The sequence below is a fragment of the Diorhabda carinulata genome, chromosome 1 (genome assembly GCF_026250575.1).
Source record: "Diorhabda carinulata isolate Delta chromosome 1, icDioCari1.1, whole genome shotgun sequence".
NCBI lineage: Eukaryota > Metazoa > Arthropoda > Insecta > Coleoptera > Chrysomelidae > Diorhabda > Diorhabda carinulata.
This window is the reverse complement of record NC_079460.1, coordinates 17,715,068-17,741,706: the sequence shown is the minus strand read 5'-3', so window position 1 is coordinate 17,741,706 and position 26,639 is coordinate 17,715,068. Positions and strand designations below refer to the sequence as shown.

Sequence of the window (26,639 nt, the reverse complement as noted above, 5' to 3'; positions counted from 1 at the left end):
TTTTTTCTATTTTCCTGTTTGAACAGCTATTATAGTTTGGTAATTTAGAATTAAATGTTATCATATATGTAAATATCAACCATTACTCGAATAAATCATAGGTTCTATTAACTTTTGTATTATCTTATTTTATTCAACCTTTTTATTTGACTCCAAATATTTAACAATGAAAGTTAAGTAATAGTGTCAGGAGAGATGCCAATGCCATATATCACTTAATACGAATGTGATTCAAATAAATTTAGATGTTATACGTATTTAATAAGCAATTCTGATGCTTTCAACTCAATGGATATTGATTATTTTCTTATTTTAATGAATGCAAATCGTCAGGTATTATAAATGCATATAAACTGTGAAACTACTTATGGAAACATTCTTCGAGAACTTTTAAAATCCATAAACGTAGTTTGAATAGAAAGTTGAATATACAGGTGATCAATGCAAGTATAGCATAGTAGGTACTTTATGTCCAATTAACCATCTTGTATAATTTTATTTTTTCAATTGTCCTTTATATAAGTAAGTTTTAATTATTTAAATCTAATGACGTATTCCTACTGAATTTAGATATTTTTATTAGCCATTTATTGTGTTGAATTATTTATAAATTTTATATATATATATATATATATATATATATATATATATATATATATATATATATATATATATATATATATATAGTACCAATAATCTCATCCATGATACATACCCAAACATTTATTTTTTGCTATTCAATTCCTGTCCAGTTTATTCACCAGTCTTTCACAGAATTCTATTCTAAGGTCTTCTATTAGTTTCTGTTCTAAGTCAATTTATATTGACCAAGTTTCTCTTTATAAAGACACCTTAGGGCATTATTTTAAGGTGATTCGATGTGAACTTATGATTTCCTTTTGGTGCATTCCATGCACCACAAGAATGTTTAAACAGTACTTATAATATCCTCTATCGCATTAAATAATGAGATAGATTCTCATGGTTGCAATCTGTTTTGCTTGTGTTTTGAAAATTCTGCTAATTCTTTCAACGCTCACTTCGACCGACCTCTTGACAAGGGTGGATGTGAATGTTAGTTATGAGTGATGTTCTTGCCGCGACCACAACGATCGTAGTCGCTATGTGGAACGCCCAAAAAAATATTTCAGGAGCCGTGAACGCTTAGTGGAATGCACCCAGCATTATTCTCAAAGTATAGTTTATGTTTAAATGGTTTAACATGTCGATGGTCTTTGAATTAAACATTAAATTTTTGTGAAATATAAGGCAATTTAGAATATATTTGATTAAAAATGCTTGCCATGTCAATTGGACTTCAGTAATTATCTACTAATTTCATTTCGAAGAATCTCAGTTTAATGATAGATTATTACTTCAACGAATATTAAGCGCGCAATCAGTAATTGTTTATTTAAAATTAAAAATTCAATATTTGGAAAATTAAAAGATGATAATCTATTTTATTTACAGATTTTGTTTCTAATCTAGACAGTTTTAGCTGTTTATGATAAAAACTTTTTAATAAAACCATGATTCATGATCGTATCAAGTATTTATTCTAGAAATTTTCTCCAATATATACCAAGAATTAGTTCATCAAAGATAAGGAACATATTAATTTCAATATTTTATCCATTATTAAAACACTTGACCTTCAATAATATAGTTCGTTAAAATCAAGTTGCCAAAGAGCTTCCAAAAATATCAAATATAAGGTTAAGGATTATTCTAGATTTTGTGTATATTCAAATTTTTATTTAAAAAGTGCACTTTCAAATTTGTACGCTGGTATATCTCAGGGCTTTTTTGTAATGTTCTTAGATAAGGAAAATAACAATTTTATTCCATAAACAGATTTCACACTATATGTTTGGGAGTATTTTATGGAGGTATCTTAGGATATGTCAAAACGTGTGTAAATATATATTAATGTTAAAATTTGAAATATACATTTCATAAAAATAGAATTACAATATAGAACGAAAGTTGGAATTTTTGGAACCGTTGGTGATATTCATACTAAACACACTATTTAAAATTTATCATTGAATACATTTTCAAAAATTTTACATTATTTATATTTATTTCATGTTTATGACTGGCAGTGTGATCGGCAATAATCGATTTTTTGGTCCGTTCATTTTTTAAATGAGCTATGAATCTCTTAGTCTGCCTGACATACTCGTCACAATCACTACAGATAATTTCATATATACCAATCTTTTCCAAATTTGGTATTTTATCGTTAGGATAATAATTATATAGTTATAAACCAATTTAAAACCCATTGTATTAAAAATTCTTTCCAATCCCTTTGAATAAACAGAATTAACAGGTACCAGAGCATATTTTTCTTGTTTTCCATTTTGATTTTGGAATAGGTGGTTTCTCAAAGATATTTTTTTAACCTATGATGATTAATTAACCTATTCAAAATTTTTTTATCATAACAGTTGAGTACATCCTCAATAGAAGGAAATGGAAACTGGCCGTCTTATGTTGGACATAATGAAAAGAATCAGCCGTATGTACCTGCATGTAGCGGTATTTTTCCTAAATACATCAACTTCTAGCCTATTACTATTCTTAATGACTAAAGTATCTAAAAAGAGTAGCTGTCCATTATTTGCCATTTCATAAGTGAACTTTGTGGATGGACATTTTGAATTGAGTTCAAAAATGAAATCTTCTAAGTTTGCTTTTTTCTAATTGAATATAGCAAAAATATTATCCATATACCTACTCTATGAAAATACTGAAGCTCTTGACTAATTTGCTGTTCAAAATTACTCATGAATAATTTAGCCTTAAACAATGATAGATAATTGCGCATTGCTGTTCCTTCGTCTTGTTTGTAAAATCCGTTTTTGTACTGAAAATAATTTTGGTCTATACATATTTGCGTTTTGAACACACTGTTTATACTATCACTATTCAATGTTCACTATTACACTGTCTAACGCGTGTTTCGATGATCAAGTGATCGTCTTCAGAGACTGAAGGTAAACAGTTTATATTTGTTCTGGTACCTTTCCTATTTGTTTATTCGAAGGAAATGGGGTTTTAAATTGGTTTCTAAATCCAATATATAATTATTGGGCAAATTTGGAAAAAGGTGGTATATATGAAATTAGTTGTGGTGATTGTGACGGAAAGCATATTGGGCAGACTAAAAGCTTCGTTATTGTTCGGTTTAAAGAGTACATAGCTCATTTAAAAAATGAACTGACCGAAAAATCAAGTATTGCCGATCACGCTGCCAGTCATAATCATGACATAAATATTAATAATGTAAAATTGTTATAAAATGTATCCAATTATAAATTTTATAAACTCTATAGTTTAGTAGTTAAGGAATGAATGTGAAGATTCCCGCCAAGGAAGTTTTTCCGCTGGAATTATTTTTCGCAGGAGAAGTTTCGCTGGTAGGGTAGGAAAATTTAGTATAAAATAGGTTAGTCGAGTTAATAGGTTTTATTTTCTGAAGACAATAACTTGGTTATCGAAACGCGCGTCAAACAGTGTCATTGTGAGTGTTGGTGTAGTGGTAGTGTAAACAGTGTGTCTAGTAGAGCGAAACTTGATTATATAGGACAACTCGAAGGTAAGTGAAAGTTAATTTTTTCACTACTTTTAAGATATAAAATCGATAAAAAATATGAATCATATTTTCACTTGTCAACATGCGAAATAGAACATATATGACATATGGAGCTCATTACAGTCTCCTGATGACATTAGTTTCTGTACTCTAGTTAAATAGCTTATGATGTTTCCAGATATTGTTAATGTCTCTTTATTATTTGATACTATGAGAATTTTTTGTCGTTTTTTTTTGAGGAAACTGGATTTTTCTAGTCACTTCTATGAGATTGGTTAACCTGCAACTCTGTTTTATGTACTCGTATATATAGGATGTTATAGAATTTCTATTCTAAATATAAAGAACTGATTTCTAAAAATGATTATTTTGAAATGGAATAATTGTCTTACATATATGTTGAACTCTAATAGTTCGTTTTGTATAAATTTTCGCTTTAGTTATATGTGGAATAACAACTAGCAATTTCATATATAGAATCTCTAGCACCTCTGAGTAAACAAGAGAGCATTAGGTATCACTATGAGGATGTATTGATATCTAGTTAGCCTAGACCAGTTCCATGCATAAACAAAATATTGCGTTACCATAGCAACGAACAATAACTTATTAGAAGTGTCAGTGTAAAGTTTGACGTCAAAAAAGTAAACCAGAGTTACGCAATAAATTAAAAGAAAAAAGATGTCCACTGAAATTGTGAAAATCGAAAAATGTGAGTATCGGGCCATCATCAAGTACCTGTATTTAAAAGGGTTAAGCGGTAAGCAGATTTACGAAGATATGCTTAATACCCTTGGTGATCAATGTGCTTCGTATGCGACCGGGAAAAATTGGACTGCAATCCACAAAAGAGGTAAATTTTCCATTGAATATGATGATCGGTCGGGAAGGCCAGTTTCTGTATCATTCCCCGAAAATATCGATGCAGTCATGACATGATTTTATCAGACCGTCGAATTGGGGTAAAACGGATATCTGAAGCACTGGATATTTCATAAGAAAGCTTTCATCATATAGTTATACCCAAATGTTTGAGTGTTGATCAAAAGAGTGCAAGGGTAGAAGCATCGCATTCGATCTATGCTCGATTTGAAAACGATGTAGACTTCTTAAACCGAACTGTTACTATGAATGAGACTTGGGTACATTTCTACGATCCAGAAACAAAGCAACAATTGATGGAATGGCGACACTCTGGTTCTCCAAGACCTAAGAAGTTTCGTGTCCAAAAATCTGCTGGAAAATATCTTGATTCAGCTTTTTGGGATTGCCATGGAGTAATCATGATTTTATTTTTTGGATATGGGTGGAACAATGACTGGAGATTACTATTCGACATTACTGACCACTCTACGTGAAAAAAATGAAAGAGAAAAAACGCGGAAAGCTATCCAAATGTGTTTTGTTTTTGCAAGACAACGCCTCCTGTACACAAATCTCATGTTCCAACGAGGAAGTAATAAAAGGTTTTGAAAGGTCTAGGGACGTTTCAGGTTCGCTGTATCGAATTAAGAGGGGAATATGTTGAGTAATAAAATATTTTGATATTGAAATTTTGTTTGGTTCTATAGTAGACTAAGAATTTTTCAATATATCCTCGTATTTTGCTTAATGTAGCTATGACTAACTGCATCCTTGGTATGATTATGATGACATGACATTCTTCTGAATATACTGCTTCATATTATGAGTCATTTTTTAATCTGTTTATAACATTTCTTCTATCTAATCTTTTCTTAACTTTATAAAATTTGGTTCGTTTTGAACTCTTTTCTTCTTATTATTTCTTTTTCAGGTAGATTTTATCTCCCAGGTTTCCCCTCAATTTGTTGATTTCCTTTAACAAGCTTTTGTAGTAGTCTAAGTGCTAATGGAGGAAATTTTTCTTTTCGATCTCATGATATTTATCGCTTGATTTTTCAGGAATGGGTTGAGAACTGGTAGAGGGTTTAAGTTGAATTTGCTAATTACTATCACCATTTTAATATCCAGGTAATGTAATCAAATATTCTGGATCTGTAATAATAATTTTTCTTAGTTTTCTGAATTTGACTATCAGTTGTTTCCAGTAGCCAAATACTGATTAGATGGATCAACCCCAGCTGTATTAAAGGCAGCTTAGATATTGGATAGTATAAGAATAACCGGCATAGAGTAACTGAAATTATTGTGTTGCCAGGGCAGTTTTTTTGAGCTGACTGAATGAATGAATCGATTAAGTCTTTGAGGTGTAAATGAGTGGAGAAGAGGAAAATATAACATCACAATGTCTTGCAAACTTCTAGTGCTTTAAAGTTAATACGTAATTAGTGGTAATCAACTGAGAGCTTAGGAGAGATGAACTTCTTTGTAGTTTCTTGACGTATTGAATCGCCTAGTGAATTTAGATATATTTCTTTGTTGCTATAGAAGCGGAAAATAATATTTTCCTAGTAAATAATCAATTCACTTTTTTTAAAGTAAAATACACTTACCGCAATGTCCATTTAGAGATACTTGGAAAATAACTATTCCTACGTCAACTAACTATTGTAATGTCAAAAAACTGATATATAAAGACTTTTCGGAAACAATGGCGTTTTTTGATTGTTTATTGCTAGAACAGTCTAAAACAATTTTAAAAGGGAGTCGTATAATCAGAGATAACCTGTAAATTATTTTAACTTCTTTTAAACTTCGTAAAATATTAAAATAGACGTGCACAATTGAAAAAAAATCTTACTATATTTTTGCAACCAGAGTAAAGACGATAATAATAAACGAATAGGGAAATGTAATCAATTAATTTACATGCTTATTGTAATCAATAAACACAGAAACAAACGAGGAAGATTTGTTGAATACCAACACTTAGTAGACTACTATTTAGAAGATGATTTAACCCATTTTATAATGTTAAGGAGGACTATGGATCAGTAAGAACAATGTTGTAATGAACACGTCTTAAGAGGTAGTCAGAATGGTTAGGAAACTTTTTTAGTGTTAGTACCACTTCGATGTGGTCCGAACCGCTGTTCAAGCAAATTTTAATACGATGAACTAAATGGTTAAACTAACAAGAAAACGACTTTTACCTCACTCCAATACTCGAACACTATTAAAAAAACTCATTAAAAAACGCGCCATATAATCGAGTTAACTTGATCATGATCTGAATGTTCGGAAACTAACTCTGATAACGCTCACTGTTGTTCGGAAACTGATAGAGTATTGGGTAAATCCGATCAGCTGGTGAGTTTTTTCATTTGTACATAGTTAGAAATTTTTTATTCTTCTTATATGGTGGTTTACTATTAATTTCCATGAGCAGCGTCATTGATAGGTTAATGAGGTTTACGGTTTTCATACTTTTCGGTATTTCTGCATAAAAATAGCCTATTAGTATTAATGTTTAGTGCAAAATTGGTATGTGGGTAAATCGTGGATAACAATAACAATTAGAAAACATCTAGAATTGATTATATAACTAAATAAATATAATAGAAGAATTGACGTACAAAAAAAATTAGAATAAAAAGTTCTTGTAGATCAGATTTTAAATTTGAAATTTCCACCGAAAATTGAATGCGACGTTCGGAAACTGTGATCTAAATCTCGTTCTTGATTATGATCCGCAATCAGCTGATACGTGATCAACCTGAACTTGGATTATAGTTTTCGAAAAACCCTTAATTATTATTATTACGTCAATAATATAAAGAAGTGAATCTATGATATTCGAATCTTCCAAATGTAAACATAGAATCTTTATTTGCCATATAATATGAAATAAACTATTAATTATTAACAAGTATTTATTAACAAAGATTTATTACGTATTAATTTACACTGAATTACTAAACACCTCACCCTGTATTAATCAATTTCTTCGAATTATTTTTATTATAATTTATTTGTTTAAGCCTGCTGGAAAATATATTATTTCACAATAAAGCCGTTTTTTGTCGATATTTTGTGTAGATGTTCATGGAATTCCCTTAGTTGTCTTTAGTTTTATTTGGTTGTTTGGTATTTGTGTTCAGTGTTTTAATTCATTCTTATATGGTCTGGAATCTTATCGCCCGCATACTATTGACCACAACAAATAATCATTGAACCAGTAGTGGATTTACCAGCAGGCTAAGTAGGTTGTAGCCTAAGGTAGCAGATTTTAATGGACAGCAAATTTTGTTCAAATATTGAGTTGCTATGATTCATAAAAATTGTTAATTCAAGAATACATACACTTTCCAAGCTACTTTTCATATGAAATAATTGTTTTTGTATCCAAACTTTGTACTTCGTATTACTCTGTCTATACTAGTGACAAATTGTTCAGGCGAGAGAAGTTTTTCTTGCTTGAAAAGAGTCAAGAAAAGCTAAAAGCTTTAGCTCTTCTATGCATAGAGTCAGACCTAATGAAGAAGATGACATATATATATTCCATTGACCTGCAAATAATCAAGGATTTTATACAAAACCTTTGTCGTCAAATCGTAATGCTGACTATTGATAAAAAATGTAATTTAAATCATTGTGAACTAGGTTATCGAATTTCAGAGGTCAGTAGAGTCGGCAAAATAGGAATAGCCTAAGCCTGCCACTGCATTGAGCTCACATATGGTGTAATGGTGTAATAAACGAAGTGATTGAGGCGACGTATAGAATGGATTTCATCTGTTCTTACATAAAGGCTAATGATTTGAGCTTTGACTTTAGGTATTAAATTGTCATGTAGTATTTGTACGGGGATAACTGTTTGAGGTTACGTGATAATGGCTGGAGACTAGTTGCTCTACCTTACTTACAGTCAGATAATGCTTCTTCCTAGATTACATTAGACATTTAGGAGAAACCCCTCTCAGATATGATACGATTGATCATTCTATTCAAAGCATGCTTAGACGAGTAATAGAGCGCATAGATCGTTCGTGGTTCACTTAGAGGCCAATTGTCTTTATTGAAGTTTTTTCACCTTTCCTATTTCAAACTTTGCTATTTCTTTGACACAGTTAACTGTGTCGTCTCCCAGCATATGACGTCGTTTTACCATCAAAGTATGTAAGCAAGTAGAATCGTTTTGTATATCGTGCAATCACTTTTATATTCTGATATTTGGAGCCGATTGCTGTGTTAATAGCATCTTTTAACAATTCCATCTAAAGTAGTACTGTAACTGTGTCTTTGCCATATTCTCCCTTTGGCCCAATTTTTGTACGTCTATCTGCTTTAGAGTTTCTTTCCACTTCATAATGATAAAGTAGCCAGCAGATTCAAACTTTAGTGTAACGAATGCAGTAGTGCCTCGCGACAGACTATCACCACTGGCAACACTGGCCATATGTGTAGGTTTTTGTGTTTAACAGTTTGGTAGCCTTCTCTATTGCTTAGATTTCCGCTTAAAGGATATTATATCCAGTTTCCACACCGGCTCCTGTTCTATTTTTGTTACCGAACCAACTATCTCTAAACAGTGAGATTTATTAATTCCTTTCTTCTTTTGTAGGAGCATTTTATTGTTATATTTTCCTTAAAATCCGTTTCAGTAATTATATTTTACCAATATTCTGCAGGATAGTTGTATGTATTTAGTTTTTTTGGATCCAAAGGTTGCTCTATCAACAAAAGGGTGCCTTTTGAGGTTACACGTTTTATTTTATGGGCTACAGATTTATGATTGCTTCTAGTACTAGTTTTGCAGTACCTCTCATGGTTCCGGTGATTCCCATAGCTGTTTTTCTGCATTTTTGTAAGATTTATGACAAGTTAACAAGTTCGTAGATTTGCTTGGCTTGGTTTTATTTCTGATGTTTATGGCGCATTTTGAACATACGTAAAATGAGGATCTTCAGACATTTGGTATCGTCATATGCATTTTATATGTTTAGTTTTGAAACTGTTAAAAATAGAGGATTTTTAAATGAAGAAGATTGTTCATAAAGAAGCAATAAAAGATCACAATTATATTATATTACTTTCTTTGTTGTCACAGAAGTATACTACTTTTTCGAATAACTTTAGTTTGGAAACTAAAAAAATACTGAATAACAGAAATTTCTCTCTCTCATTCTTCTACCTTATGGAGGGTAGAGAGAAGGAGAACAAACTGTGCATATTAAAAATGACCGCAGAATTCTGTTTAATAAGGGTGGCTGCACATTAGCATCCAGTTAAATTTTAAAAGAAGCGCCAAATATTATTTACGCTCAGAACAACTTTTCACACGTTCGTACAATGCAATCCGTTGAAATTTTTAATAATATACTATAATGTTAGATTTTTTAACTCTGTTTACTTCAATTCAACTACAATTGCTACATTCATACCATACCCTTTGTCTATACCAGCGCTCTTGTGGAAGGTTTTGAATTATTATTTATCGTATACAGCTGGACATTTTTTCAACTTTTCTTCTATAATAGATACTCCTCCTTAGTATTCCTCGACTACCATAGCTTGTTATTTCGAATAAGCGTGAACCAAAAAGAGAAGTGCATTGATAGAGATAGAAAACTATTTTACAAAGGTATGGAGGCTTACAACTCCAGTGACATATCAATTAAAGGAGGCTTGGTCTAAACTGTATCAAGGAGATGCATTTAATTTTTTTTTACCAACAACTTGGTTATAGAAGCTTAAATTATTTAAAATTTAATAGTAGTATTCTTTCAACTTAGCAACACCTTACTTCTCTAATATCAAAACTTTTTTCCGAGATTTAATTTCAAGACATTATAAAATGATATATCTTATTTCTCAACAATTCCTACATTCAAGATTTTTTGTTTATTTTTACAAGGCGCATTGTCCAATACAAATGTAACCTGCAGGTAACTTTGGAAACATTTCCTTTTACTAATTTTTCAAAATTTCTCCATTGCGGTTGTCGTTAGGTTTACAATTTGATTTCCAGCGAACATATGCACCTGGATTAAAACCTACTTTACTGTATGAATTAAAATAACCACAGAAGAACATTCAATTGTGGGTTTTAAGAGTCCGAAGTCTTCTTTATTGTGCAGCTTCTATAGTGAGTATAACTACAAGGAACAGTAGCCTCATTTGTACAATCAATCGACCTTCCATTTTGTCTGTATAACTTCTAATAATTATAAACATAAATGTATTGAATCAAGTTTTATTAATACTTGTCGACAATTTTTCTCCATCTGAAACATATCAGGTGTATTTCTCCTAGATTCTTAACATTCATTACAAACGAATGATTCGAAAAATGTGCGGATAGTTTTATACGATGTATGATAATGAAAACGGCAATTCTTCAACTGGGTCTTGCCAAGGTTATCTACTATTACTTTTGCCTTTTTGAAGGCAGAGAGAAAAAAGAAGCTACTTCGTGTTTTCCACTGATTTAGACTCGTATACTTACACCTAGAACTACTGATATACATACTGATATTGATTTTAAATAATGCGTTATAGACTTTGTATATATAAAATAAGTTTTCTTAGTTATTACTAAATATCAAATACTGAAAATTCAGGAACTAGGTCACTTAGGAAAAATGCCATGTTAATTTTAAATCAAATACATACTTTATTTTGTCATCATACTATAGTAAATAATACGGAAACACTCTCGCCAATTTGTTGTGAATAAAATAATATTGACGCTATAAATGTACTACTTTAGATTATGAAGACTGGCGACGATATGAACGCTTCTCGGGAAACGAACTGAGATTCTCAATATTAAAATTAACATAAATGTTTCAAAATATTGGTCATAAACGAGTAACAAGCAGTTATCATTCCTACTGTCAAACGCACGTGGAATGTTGGGGTAGTGAAATTTGCATTTACCCCAAATCGAAAGCAGCTGACTGCGCGCGCGGTATGCGCAAGAAAAACCGTATTACTCCAGTTCTAACGTTACCGTGGAAATGGAAAGAGTGTTGAAACGTGTGGGTCTTGCGAAAAGAACACAATCTGATGTCGAACCTAACATGATAAACAATGCCGGTGAAAATGTTAAAGTGAGGAGACGACGTCGTAGTAAAACAAGAAGACAACCTTCACAAGAAAACAAAAAAACAGGCGGTCTATTTAATATTGATTGGGATTCTGTAAAAGACTGTAAATCCTGCAAATCCCGAGTGTTGGCTAGAAGATTTTGCAAAAAGACCGACAACGAATTATACCGATCCAACAGTTTTAAATTCGAACGTTTTATTAGGGCAAACGAAGAAATTTCCACTTTAGGAAAAAAGGTGAGTAGGCACTGGAAATAATATACTCAGTTCACCCCAAAAAATATCTGGTTATCCTACAGGTGGGTTCTCAATCACTAGTTCATGAACCTTTCTTTGTGACCCAATGCGACCTACATCCATTTATTTTAAATTTCTTGAGTTTTATAGTAAAAATAGTCTATTTCTAAGTGGCAGGTAAGTCTAAGAATGATAACAGTTGCAGCCTTTCGTGATAATCATATTTATGTATTCATATGCTGATAAAAACAATTATTATTAGATAAATAATAATTAAAACGAAGATATGAGAACAAAAATGTTCGGGGACTTCCTATTTTATTGACTAAACAATTGTAAAATAAATTGTGTCATTAAGTTTTATTTTATACCAGGTGGATATTTATTCGTTTGTATTTAATCATTAACAAATTACATGACAATAGGAAATTATTAAAATTAATTTTTTTTAAACTGATTATTTTAATTATCACTCTTAGTGTTCACGAAATTATTTTTATTATTTTTCCTGCAAAATATTGGCATACTTTTTTTTTAAACTGATTAAACAATTTAGCAACTCGTACATACATCTGTAAACATATTAAGACAAGGAGATTAAAGAATCAATTTCAAAGATAACTTTTTTTGCATATTTTGTACGTTATTTTGTATGCATAAATGTTGAAATTCGTTAGATCTAAAATCTATCATAAATAATGTCGGTTTCCAATGTTCACTCTTTTTATTAAATAATCATTCTTTGATATTTTGGTAGAACCATTCCATGGTCTTAGATGCAAAACATTCTTCATTGGTTTCAAAATTTCTCCCATGCAATAATGGACCTGAATAAATAGTAAGCTGATGGTGCAAGGTCTGGAGTAAGTGCTGGATGTGGTAGGAGCTCAACACCTCTAAGTTCTTTGATGTTATTTCCCGTAACTTTCGCAAAATACGATTCAGCATTGTCTTGTTGTAATAGAATGTGTCTTCGGTTAATTAGGTAAATCTGACACATAAAAAGACTTTTTGCTGAAATCGATCTCTCTTTGTGACGGATACTTTAGATAGATATATTTTTTATTGCAATTAAGAATGCGTCTAAACAAACGCTAGCAAGAAGCTGTTACACACCTCTACATGACGTTTTGCTTGAACCTCCCTTAATTTGTACGGTGCCAGTGGATAACTTTTATAGATCTTACTTAATGATTTTAAATGACGATACAAGGTTTCTTCACAAGGTCCAAGGAAGTCTGATAATCGGCAAGTGCTGGTACTAGGTTGTTTTTTTAGTGCTTCCTTTGTAACCTCAATATCCCACGCAGGTTCACGACTTGAGCGATCTTCAAGCGTTAAAACTTCACCATTTAAAGGATTAAACCAACGCTGTGCTCATTAATTGTGTTTTCCTCTCCAATTCCACATATGTTCCTTGCTGTCACGGCTGCTTTAAACTTTTGATTCCAATAATGTTTTGACAATAAACGAATTTTAAATTTATCATAAATTTATGATAAAAACTGCGTCGTCAATAAACAAAGAGAGAATGATTAAAATAAAGCAATTGTACTCTTCATAGAATTAGAGAGTAGTCTCAACAAGTTAAGACATATTCAAATTAAGTCGTAGGAATTTCCAAGTATGAAAACAGACATTTCATTTCATTTTTTTATTTAGTTTTGTCGTATTAGACAAAAAATTGGAAATCTTTCGGTTTCACAAATTTTTCTTTCACAAATCACGCTAAAATAATATTTATGACGTGATAAATAATGACCAGAATTAGATAAATGAATGGGATGCATTTGAAAAAAGATTCTATATAGTACAGGACACAAAGCCAAAAAAATTCCAGAAGTGTGAAAAGCTAAAAATTGGTACAAACATTCCTGACAAACATTTTGACTATCGAAATACTGTTCTTAGAGAATGAATGTTTATTGAATTTCCCAGAAAAATGATTTTATGCCCTTTTGAGGGGTAGTTTTCTGATAAAACGCAATTGCTTTCTCATTTTTACGCCACTGCGGGATTGTTGCAGTACGGGAAAACAAGCTAGTACGTTGTCTACCTCAAAACCTCCAGTTTGTTTACTAATTTGAGTTTTTTGAAAACGCCATCGTGGAACTTTAGCTCTAACTAAACTTTCCGTGGTTCGGTTGATGAAATTTTTGTTCTTCAAGTTATTCTTACATTTTCGAATGACAGCTAGATCTTTCTCCGTTCTTAACAAATTAAGCGCAACTACACGATTTTTACTTGCCGGGGACAAAAAATGAGTTTTATAAATCTGCAGTAAAGGTAAAAATTAATCTTTAATATTAGTTTTACATGGAAAAGTAAAGGTATCAATTTCAAGCTCCGTCTCCAGGCTTTCTGATTCTGAGCATGATTATAAATAAAAAAAGTAATTAGAATACAGCTAGGATTTTAAAGAACTTGGGCATCTCCAAAAAAAAAGTTTTTTTTTTCTTTTTCTCAAAATATTAACGGGGCATAAGACGAATGCTATTCTTTTGGACCTCTGTTTTAGTCCCTTAATCTTCCTTATTTCAAATTATTTTCTGGTGAACATTTTTTTTTTCAAAAACTTAGTATCATGGAAATATGTGTCAATTATTTTACTGTACTATAATTCTATAACTAGAGATTAATTATGAGATTATGACGTTTCAAAATTGTATAAAAAAACGTATGCGTTTACTTATTTATGTACGTAGAAGTACTACTTCTTACAATATACATTCTATAAACTATTTATAATAGAAAAACCATTTCATCACGAAGATTTACATAAATTTCCTAGTAAAATTTTTACTTGTATAGAACACGTGTTCAACTATCTTGAATATACACATACATTCAAAAGTTATGCAGCACATTCAATTTTCGAAACAAATTTAATCATTTTTGGAAATGGGCTTCAATTTTTCGTTTCGAATTGCGAAATAACAACTTGTATTATTCAGTATTAGAATATGAGCAATGTTAAACATAGAGTAAATATTGTTAAAAACAAATTAGAAAAAAAATTAATATAAAAAAAAATATACCAGTTTACACATTTGGAATTTTATAATAAACCCCAAAATAAATGCTGAAGTGTCAACCTACCTCAAATTTAAAAGTGGATATACGTCGCTTTTTGTCTTCAATCAAATCACTTTTTTTCAACTTCATGGTGCATTACTCCATTTTTTTATTGCGAACCAAGATAAAAATTGGGTACCACATATATTTTTTGAAAGCTATGGTCAGCCGCAAATAACGTAGACTTTCCATTTTGTTCACCAATGTTAAGAAGAGAACTCAGAAAACATGAAATGTCTGCTAAAAAGACAGTAGGATATAAAAAAAATATGGCAAGTAAGATCTCATATATTAGAAGATGATAATCATGTTCAAGTTAAAACTATTTCTAGTGATTCAGTGGATTTATTGTGGTCTATAACTTAATTAGTGCGTTTTTTTTCAAAATTTGAACGTTTATTTAAGAAAAACATGTACAATGGTATTATTTAAAGTATTGCCCATCTGAAGCTATGACCTTTTCCCATATTTCCGGCAATTAGTGGATCTTGGCAGCCAAGAATGAATCAAGCCAATTTTTGATATATTGCTCTGATGTAAACCGTTTTCCAGTGAGGGCGTTCTGCACCGACCAGAACAAATGCTAGTCAGAAGGTGCATCCACTTTTTTCCAAATAGTTCTTAACCGGAATAGCAACGTGGTGCCGAGCGTTGTCCTGATGGAAAATGATTGTCTCGTGTCTAGTCGCATATTCCGAGCGTTTTTCGGCTACTGCTATCTTCAAACGGATTAATTGTGTTCTCAATTGATGGTTTCACCCGCATTTAACAGCTTATAATACAGAACACCCTTATATACAGAAAAAATGATTCGACATTTGGTTCAAACGCATGCAAAATGTATTGATCTGAGTGGAGAATATTTTGAAAAACAATAAAGCCTAATCTAATCCTAAATATTTGTTTTTATTTGTCTCAGAACTTAAGTAGCAACCTTATTTCGGTATTTATATTTATATATTACATTTTGTAATTCTTTTAACTACCGTTCCAGCTAACTATGCATAATATTATTCTTCTGGTATGTTTTTCATCATTCTTCATAAGTTTCCACAATTGTTTCTAGATTTTTTCACATTTCTTTTGACACTAGTGAAAATCCTACAGACAAAAATTGTTATTTCTATCATAGAATCTCCATTCATGTAAATTCCAACTCTTCTCTTATGGTATTCCAAAGATTCTATCAGGAAAGTATTTCCTCATAATCTTTCTTCCATTTACTTCAGTACATAGAACAAATCTTATGAATGATTATTGGCTGTATTCAATGAGAAATTAGAACAACCACCGAAGAAAAGTAACTAGACACAAACAAGGATGGGATGAAAGCAATTGGGTGTAATTAAAAGTTAATTTTAAAAGATTAACGAGGAGGAAATAGCGAACAAGGAAATAGAAGGTTTTATATGGATATTTGGTGTACTTTTACATTAAACTTCCGCAAATGTGATTAACTAAAAAGAAAGAAAAACGGAATTTAAGCACAACTTTGGAATTGCTGAGTGTAATTAAGTAATATTTATGGCTACTACCAAATTGTTATAATTAACAATGTGGTTCGAATTTAGAAGTAAATAACTAGTTTTTGGGCCATATTCTTTTTCAATATACTAGAATCAAATTTTGTTCCTTTAAAGTGGTTAATTACCACCAATCTGAGATAGGTTATGTAAAGGAGATAGTGATGGAAATTTTAATATAATTATATTACTTCGAATAATTTAAGGTTATGTTTTATTTTTCTATTTCAACATCATTGTACTGCGCAGCATGCAAATAATTTGATTAGATTGCTAAGATTCATAATTATCGATACTACTCGTAATACAATCTGATAGAACTAAGATCATTATGGGATATACATCTTATTTATATTTGAAAAAAACTGTTCTAGCTATTTTTATATACACGGGGTTTCAAAAGAAAGTTCACACAAGAAAAGTAATGAATTTATTGCAAAAATTTTGTTATACATTGAAATACATTACTTGTGAATTTATATCCTCAAAAATAAAATCGTTCAAATGTAAACGATTCGGTTTGTTTGACATCACCCCATAGGTCTTAAATCGGGACTGTGTGGAGGTCAACTTATGTCATCTCTCCTGGAGATGAATTTGCCATGGAAAATTTTACGAACTCGTGGCAGGACCAGTCATAAGTTGCTCTGTCCTGCGGGAACCATCTTCTTTGGTAATAAACATTAAAGTATTGCAGATCAGACACTAAGAAGTCTTTGAATTTACTGTAACTGTGCGACCTCCACGATCAATCCAACGCCCTGGAAAGCGTTAGTCCAAATGTTGCTTGACCTGACGAGCGACATGTGCAGGAGTTCCATCGTGCTGATAGTACATCTGCATTCTAATATTTACAGGAACATCCTCTAGTAGGCCTTGTAATTCATTCTGTAAAAAATTTAGGTAGTTGTCTCCTGTGAGACGATTCTCAAAAATGAGAGGGCCAATTAAATAACTGTCAACCATACAACATCACGCGTTTACAGAAAACCTATGTTGATGTTGATAGTTACGAGTATTATTAATGCCATCACAGGTAAATGTAGCTTCATCCGTAAAGAGTATACTCGATACAACACGATAATTATTATTTATCCACCGACAAAACTCCATACGGTTAGGGTAATCATCTGGTTGTAGATGCTGTACTCTCTGTACGTTATAAGGATATAAGCCTTGTTCGTGGAGTGTGTTTTTGTGAAATTCCCAATTGAGTGGCAAAACACCGTGAGCTAGTAGTTGCATCTTCTTCTACTAGAAGCAGAATATTTTTTACTTCTACCAAACCATGTTCAGTAGCACGTTCAGATGATATGTTAGCACTGGGAAGCTTACCAGCCTCGCACAATTTGTTAAAAACTCTAATAAATACGTTTTTATCAGGATATCTTTGGAGTGGAAAACGTTGACAATATTCTTCAGCAGCAGCTGTAGAATTTCCATTACAGAAACCATAAACAAACACCATATTTGCATATTCTAAATTTGAATAAGTATCTGAAATTTTGCAACACTAACAATCATATCAATTCGAAATTAAACGTTCAGTTTCTGTTCACTGTACACTGACAGTTCATTAAAACGTCAGAATTATCAAATGCCTTTGATCCTCGAACATGGCATACTTTGATAATGTTAAAATTCAGATATAAGTAGAAAGCTCTAGATGAACATTTTTAATTACTCCATAACTTGAAAACAAATGAAAATCGGATAGGAGCATATGTGTTTTACATTATTTTCACGTGTATAATACACTCCTAGAGTTTGGTGCGCTCCTTCCGACTCACCCTGTATATGAAGAAAATAATAAGAGTCTATCAATTCAATAGCGTGCAATAGTGTTAATTTCATTTCAGAACAACAAGATAGTTTACCGACACGTGACTATTTTGCGTAAAATTGATCATGAGAAAAACATGCATTTTCCATAATCAAAACACAAACATGGCAAGAGCGTGACGAATTTGTTTCAACTTATCGTTGGGTTCCTTGGAGTGAGAACCTTCCTACCATAGTTATCTTGAATTTCGACACTTGTTGACTACAAAACCAAACTTCAATTGTAAATTGTGCTGTAGTTATCCAAGGTTAAAAATTCAATTTGCTATTCACATCCCCAAAATCGCTAGAAAACTCAATAAATTGTTATTGATGCTTTTAGTAACGATACTCGATAGTACTTAGCTGACAAGCTTGTTATCAAATAAAGCGAAATAGTAAAATTCGTGAAAAATAAAATCAATCCGCGCGAATCGACAATTTCATAATACCATTAAGGCACCATAATCCACAACAAGCTTCAATGCGAGTCAATTGAGTCAAAGCGAACGAAAGGGTGTTAGCTGAAAACAATTGTACAATCGTTAATTCTTGAGGAAATAAGATGATTTCTCATTCATAAGCTAGCAGTTATACGGGCCTCTTTTTGCTCTTATTTTTGAGGACCGTACACACTCGGTGCTCTTCTCGTGTGATCTCTCGTTTTTCTTCAGTGGATTGATTCATAATGTTGCGAAACCTGATTGCATTATATAGCTCGATTTGATAGTTGCTGTCATTTTTTGTTTTTATTTTTTACATTGGATTTGAGTATGTCCTATAATGAACTACGCAAAAACCAAACTAAATTCAGAAGTGGTTGCATTGATCATATTGCATCAATGAGAATAAGACTGGAGCAAATAAAAGACCATAATGAAGATATATGGTGAAATTTTATAGACTTCGAAAAATATTCGATTCGATAAATAGATAAGTAATAGAGAGAATTTTGAAAGGGTATAAATAATTACTTCAGAAAAGTACAACTTTTTTATGACACCTTTTCAGCAAAGATACAGCACGAAGGATATTATCCCAGCAAGTCAAAATCGAAAGGGAAGTGAGACAAGGATCAGTTAATTAGCTAGAACTTTTTTGAAAAACTAGAAGACCTTGAATTCGAGGATGATATATGTCTTTTAACAACAAATATAAATCACATACAAGAGAAAACTACCATGGTACATAATAACACCAGTTGGACTAAATTTAAACAGCAAAAAAAACAAAGATATTACAACATAGGAAAATCCATAAGGAAAGCGCCATCTACTTAGATGGAATAAAAATTAAGCAATTTTACTATTTAGACAGCATAGTGAGTACAAAATCGAAATAAGAATAGGCCTGACGCAAAACTGTATAAATATGCTCAACAAGAATCTCAAAAACAACAAACCTGACATTGTTTCAGACCAATTTGAAATCTGTTGTGTTATTTGGGGCCAAAACTTGGGAATATTATAGAGAAATGTTTTAAAAAATTCAATCGTTCACCAATATATCTAAGAGTTTTATGCAAAATTTTTGGCCAAGTTGGACAAGTAATGTACACCTTTGGAACATAACTGAAGACGAAAAAATAGACGAAACGATTACGAACAATAACAAACCAAGACAAGCATTTAATTATAATACATTAGCCAAAAGAAAAAGAGGCAGACCTCTACGAACATTGAAAAAGAATTATCAAGAAAAAATTGCAACAGATAAGCTTAGAGGCTAGAGAAGAGGCTATAGAAATAGCCAAAAACAGAAGGAAACAAAAGGAAATGGAGAGCTCTCGTCAACAAAATTGGACGAAAACCACAAAACGATGCCCGGGAGCTATATGAGGATGAGAGAGAGAGAGAGAGAGAGAAAGAGGGAGAGATAGAGAGAGAGAGAGAGAGAGAGAGAGAGAGAGAGAGAGATATTTCAGTATTTTCGTAAATTAATTTCGTATGATTTTATGTTTCGTAAATATTTCCGATATTTTGCTATAAATGTCTTAACTAACCCAACTTTTATATATTTAGATAACAAATGTAACACTTAATGGTAATCAAAATCATTTTGACAAGGGTACTTTCGATCTCTCTCCAAAACAAAGAAGCAATCAAGTAGTGTGGGTATTTAAAGACAAGCCAAAGTCACCAAAAAATGGCGACGAATATCGAATCGAATGGTTGCCACAGCTATTTCTTTGCCAGGGGCAACAGGAAAAAATCGGGAAACGTGGAAGAAGAGGCCATCATAACAATGTCTCTAATGTTGCTGCTAAATAATTATATTTTTTAGGATCCAGAAGGTAGAGTTTCTGATCATCCTCCCTATATAATTTGACACTTGGATATTTTTTTTCTAAAAAAAAAATTGGATTAACTATTTCCAACATCAAGTAAAGTAGTTTCTACTCATTTGGAGTTACCTCAGTCGGAGAGGAAAAAGGGCTTCGAAAGATACTTCAAACGATAGACTAATTGTAATAATCTCAATTGAGAAAAACAATAAAACTATTTGCGATAATGAATATTTGGTTTTTCATTGTTAAGTTCAAAATATAAATAGCAACCCTCGTATGAAAATAAATATAAGCTTTAAGTATCTATAGGTGACAAAAATTAACAGAAACAATATTTTATCTACGACCACCATTAAAATTGAGGATTTAAAAACTAAATACGCGAAATTACATATACGTCTAAAAGTGTGCGAAGAAGAACAATGGCAATTTGACACTTTTTTTTTCAAAAAAAAAGGATTAACTGTTTTCAACAACAAAATAAATAGTTACTACTCGTAATACGCTCACTTTGGACGCTAGGCTAATTGTATTTATTTTAATTGACAATATTTTGGAAAATAATAAAACTATTTGCGATAATGAATATTTGGTTTATCTAATCTAATCCAATCTAATCTAATGTGAAATTACATATACGTCTAAGAGCGTGTGAAAAAGAACCATGCTGTTCAAATGGAAGTCTCATTATAACACATTATTGTAATAATTTTGTAATGTCATTAAGAAGTGTGTAACGTCATCGTCATTTTGCAAAATATTCTGATTGTCAAGCTGAATAAACATGGAAGAAAAATCTGTTTGCATTCCTTCTAAAATTGCAGAAATTGCGTGCAATGAAACTGAAAACCTGTTACCCGAAAAGTCAAGAAAATATACATGAAGTCGTATGGCGGTTTTTTGGATTGGTGTAACAGTAAAAAAAAAAACAAAAATTACACTGAAAATGTTCTTATTGCATATTTTTCGGAAAAGTCAAGTAGAAATCATCAACGTTATGGTCCCATTATTCAATGCTGAAAAATATCATAAATATGTTTATAATTCTGTTTTCAACAAAAGTATTTTTGGTCGTAGATAAAATATTGTAAGATAATGGTGCGTGAAGTACTTTTGCGCACTTGTATCATAAATACTATTATGTAATTAATTTGAATTTATTCCATAGCAAAATACGTCGTTATAATAAGAAAAATAATGATAATAGTTGTGATTAATTAACAAAAGATTATAATGACATTCGATATAATTATTTTTGTTATTATTATTCATATAAAAAGTAAAATTATCTGGTAGGTATGAAATTGAAACTAATGGGAAAATGATGCTGACGAAATGTCTTTTTACCAGTATTCACATGTTTATATATGAGTCATGTCTCGTACATTCAATGATTTTCCAAACAGACTGCAATGTGGAAGTATATGAATCAGTAAAAATAATTTACAAATGAATGGCCGACATTTATGTCAAGTAAATGAAGAGGAATGCACTTAATTAAATATATCGTTTTCACGATTAATTTAAATATACCATTGAAAAGGGAAAACACACACACTCAATAATGTTTACTAAAATCTCAGGAATTCCTGATAATGTATTGATAAAATTAGTCAGGGTTTGTATCACATTAATCACATTCTTCTTTTTTACTACCAATGTATTTTTGTGTGACCTTTTAGTTGTTATAGGCCAGTTGATATCCCTGTGAAACTTTGTATTTCGGATATTATGTTTGTTTGGTATTGTCATTAGGAAATTTGTTCCGCTATTCCTGTAGTATTTGTTCTAATTTGTCGATTAACATTGTGCAGTTGTTACCGTGAACCGCCGATATTGGCGTGTGTTAACATTGTCCCGTGAATTTCTACACATACCAAACACGTAGGTGCTAGACCAAATATTTACCAATTACAGAAAGGCAGATAGCCTTCCTGCAATATTTTCCACTATTGATCAGTTTACGCAAGGTTTGATATTATCAGGTGATTAATTATATTTATGTTTTGCCTACAGAATTTTTAGATTGAAAATAAATATTATATTTGTTTTTTGAAATACATCAAACCCGTATTTTTGAAATGTACGAAACTAGTTGAAACGGATCATCCAATTGAACTAATTTAAACTGAGCCAATTACTTTGTCATGAAGATAGACATTTGGTAGAAGAATAGTTCGTTTAGTACGAAACGCAGATTTGGCATAATATATTGCTTTTATTTACAAAGCTTTTCCTGAGAATCTCAATAAGAGAGAATTCATTACTTTAGATTTGTTTGAGAGAAGAATGGACTATCACTGAAATGAAATTAGATTCAAACACAAATTCGAATTTATTATAGTGGATTTTAATTATCTGAATATTTTAAATTCAAGTCGAAAAAACCTATCAGCTGATCGGATTTACCCACGATATTATAGAATTGGAGGATAGAGGAAAAGAGAACCAGCTAATAATGAAATTCAGGTAAAAAAGTATCCACTAGTAAACGATCAATTACGAGACCGTAAAGTATGCTCGAAAATTCGAATATTTGATATTTTTAACACGATTTTATTAGTTTTATCTGTATGTTTGTAACCAACTTTTTGTCCTCTGTTTTTACTTCGAGCGATCACTTGTCATAAAATAACGACAGTGCAATAATTGGGAATAATAGAGATAGTCGGTGAATTACGTGAACGCGCAGTCCGAGACTTTCAGAATCGGGACGCAACCATATACACATCTGGACACATTGAAGATGGGCTTACAATAGTGTTCTCCATCTACCTCTATCCTCCCAGTCGCAATCCTCTATTTATCTCTTCCTCATTGCTTATCGATATTATATCGCCGATATAATATCGGTTTTTGGTTGTTCCTCATTTTCTTCAACCAATGGGAATCCAGTCGGTCACTGTATTTATCCATCTGTTATTTTCTGATCTTCTTACATGGCCATACTATAACCATCGCTCAATAAATTCAGTAGCAATTTTTATTATTCGTTATTTTGTCAAGTCTCGTGAATCCGTAACTTCTACGCCAATAGTCCATTTCCACTGCTGTGTTTTGTGTTCATTTCTGTTATGGATCACCCAGTTTTCAGCACCGTATATCATACTTTAACCATTGAGCTGTATATTCTTTGTTTTCTCTTTTTTTAATGTGTGTATTCCATAGTATAGGGTTTAGTTGTCTAATGCATCTTTGTGTCTATCTCAGTCTATTTTTGACTTCTTCTTCCGTTATTGCATTATTTGTGGTGTCCAATCCTATATATTTGAATTTATTCACGTTTTTAATCGACACGTTTACATCTACTTTTAGGTTATTCACTCTTTTATCCGTAATTGTTAGATATTCTGTATTTTCCTGTCCTACTTTTTCATACTTCTTCTTTAACTTCCTCACCAGATCCTCCTTATCCTGTGCTGTGACTATTAAAAAGCAAAAAATACAGTATAAAAACACTGAAAAATATGATTAGTTTGTTATACTACATAGTAAAAAATAATTCATAGTTTAAAAAAGAACTGAAGAACAAGCTTTTAACAATAAACTAAAAAGTAAAAAATTAAATTTCGGTATCACAATTTCGAACAAGTTACATAAATGGGGAAGTTGAGAATAGAGGAAAGGTAACAACTTTTTTTTTAAACGGGCTAGAAATTAGTATTTTCCGGTTTATTATTAGGCCAGAAAATCTCATTTTGTCGGACCGAGTCAGAAAATTATTGTGATAGTTCGGTAAAAGCCTTTACCGGACTCATTTTTATTTACTTTCCGGCCTATCTTTAATGAAAAAAATAATAAAATAGTTAGTCTAAAATAGTGGTCAATTGGTTTCTATAGTAATCGAGTATTATATTATTTAAAACTATAACTTGACATATTTTGATTTTTAGTTGAAACGTGACATTTATTATAAAATGGATATTTAAAATGATTCATTTGTTTGTGTTTATGGTACAAAAATGCCCGTTTAAAAAAAATATTGTACGTAATACGTCCCGAAAGTGATTTTTTAAATTAATTCGGACTACTCTGAATATGAATCGAATCTAGATTGGTTGGGACCAATTTTACAAGTGAAGTTTAAACCTCAAACGTCACTTTAAATCACAGATACCAATTTTTTCGCAGTTTATAGATGGCGTTTACCGACAAACTTCTGTTTGATCGTCAGAGGTAAGTTCAAATTAAAGTTCATAAGGCCAACCAAAAGCACTACTACATTGTTGTTAAAGAAATTGCAATTGCAAATTATTCTTTGTTAATTTTTGCTTATACAACTTTCTTAATTCAACTTTGAAACAAATATCTAGAACATTTTAGTAATATTTCCGCGCGAACTGAAAGAAAAATTACTGCTTAACTGCAAAATAGAGCAATCTTGTTTATTATTGGTTCAAACTAGGGTTAAACCTTATTTTAATCGCCAGGTTTACCCTAGGGTCTAAAATTGAACCGTACTAGTTAAGCTATCTCAGACACACGTACCGTATTGTTGTTTTTATCATAGCAGAGGATTTGTTTAGATTATTCCTTTCGAACTAATTTCTAGGAAGGTCTTTTTATTCATTTGCTTTGTTTCTTTATTTTCTAGAATTTTTCAAAACTCCGTTTGGATATATAAATGAGTTTGTTTAGCGCAGTTTATTTTAATTTATAACAAATAGTTATAATGTGAATGAAACGAATTAGAAATGTAACCGAAGAATGTAAATAAATTGGGTAAGTTAGTTAAGTGTTAGTGATAAGTTGATTATTATGTGAAGAAACTGAAAACTGAACTGGAGAATCGCAAGCTGGGAACGTCCGGTAAGAAGAGTGAATTAGTAGAAAGCCACTTCATAGTGGCACTGACAAGTGACGGATTTGATCCAGAAACTTATTTATTCAAAGACGAGTCCTCCATCTTGACGAGAAGATTCCTACCAAAAAAGACGACATCTCTGCCTATATGGACGAAAAGAGTTCAACCATGAAGAAAGTGTTACATATTTCTGAGGATTCTTTGTAACTGGTAGGTTAACCTCACAATACGTCAACCTGTGATCACTGATACCATCAGCGTCGAGGGTGTCAGCAAAAGCTACAATATGGGGGTCACTTATGAAAATAGGATCCAACAAAGTTAAAATATCTGTAGTTACACAAGTTGGCTCATTTATGACCTGTAAAAACCAAAAGTATAAAATAATTGTGATATAAGATAGGCGTAATAACTGGTCAAAAAGTCAATGTTCAAATTTGCTATGTATTTACATACAGGCAGTATTTCTGGTAAGAAACTGTCTACAGCTTTAATACAGTTCATAATATGAATTTTTGTACGGTAAATTACACAAATCAATAAAGAGATCTGGCAATTCACTTTGATCTTCATATATTTTCAAACCCATCACTTTTTCTTCTATGTACAATCTCTCTCACTGGTGATCCTGCTTAATATACGAATGCGTTTTATTCCAAAATTTGAAAAGAAAAGAAAAATATGTATTGATAATTGAAGTGATAATTTATTTCATTAATATATATATTTATTTAATCAAAGATTACATAAACAATTGTATATTTGATATTGTATTAGCTTTTCAATATTTTTGTAAGGTACGAGTAGTGTAACCAATTATAATTTTTTTATATCAACATCATGAGGAATGAAAGATTTAGGTCTAAAAGTATGAAATAAATTCGTAACTAACATATTTATGTTAATTAACACAGGTGCTGATGTACACTTATGTTACGCGCCAAGTGGTCGCTAAAATATCTTGCATGAGACATAGATGATTCATTTTAGATTCTAAAAGATTTATCCAGAGAGATTTTAAAATAGAATATGTTTGTTTTTAAAAATACGGTAAAGAATATGTCATAAACAGTCAGCAATGTTTCCCACTTTACTCGTGACACATCATCGAATTGTACAGCTGGTTTTTCTAAATATCTCACCGATGTAGTGATATTTGTGAATAAATCGATGAAAACTCTTAAATTTGTTCCTGAACAAAAATCGGCTAAATAATATAGAAGCATGTGCAGCAAACTTATTGGCCAATCCACTTGTAATAGGTGGTCCCGGTTTAACTATAGAAATAGATGAATCACTAGTCGCTAAGCGTAAA

The 26,639-nt window shown here is 31.4% G+C and overlaps 1 protein-coding gene across 1 annotated transcript in view; it reads left to right on the top strand.

The window, feature by feature from the left end:
• The first annotated feature begins 11,472 nt into the window (after positions 1-11,472).
• Positions 11,473-26,639, top strand: part of LOC130891778 (uncharacterized) — a 220,256-nt gene continuing 205,089 nt past the window's right edge. Inside the window, exon 1 of the mRNA XM_057796776.1 lies at positions 11,473-11,814. Within this exon, the coding sequence (XP_057652759.1) occupies positions 11,488-11,814 (327 nt within the window). The 5' untranslated portion in view covers positions 11,473-11,487. The remainder of the gene's footprint in view (positions 11,815-26,639) is intronic.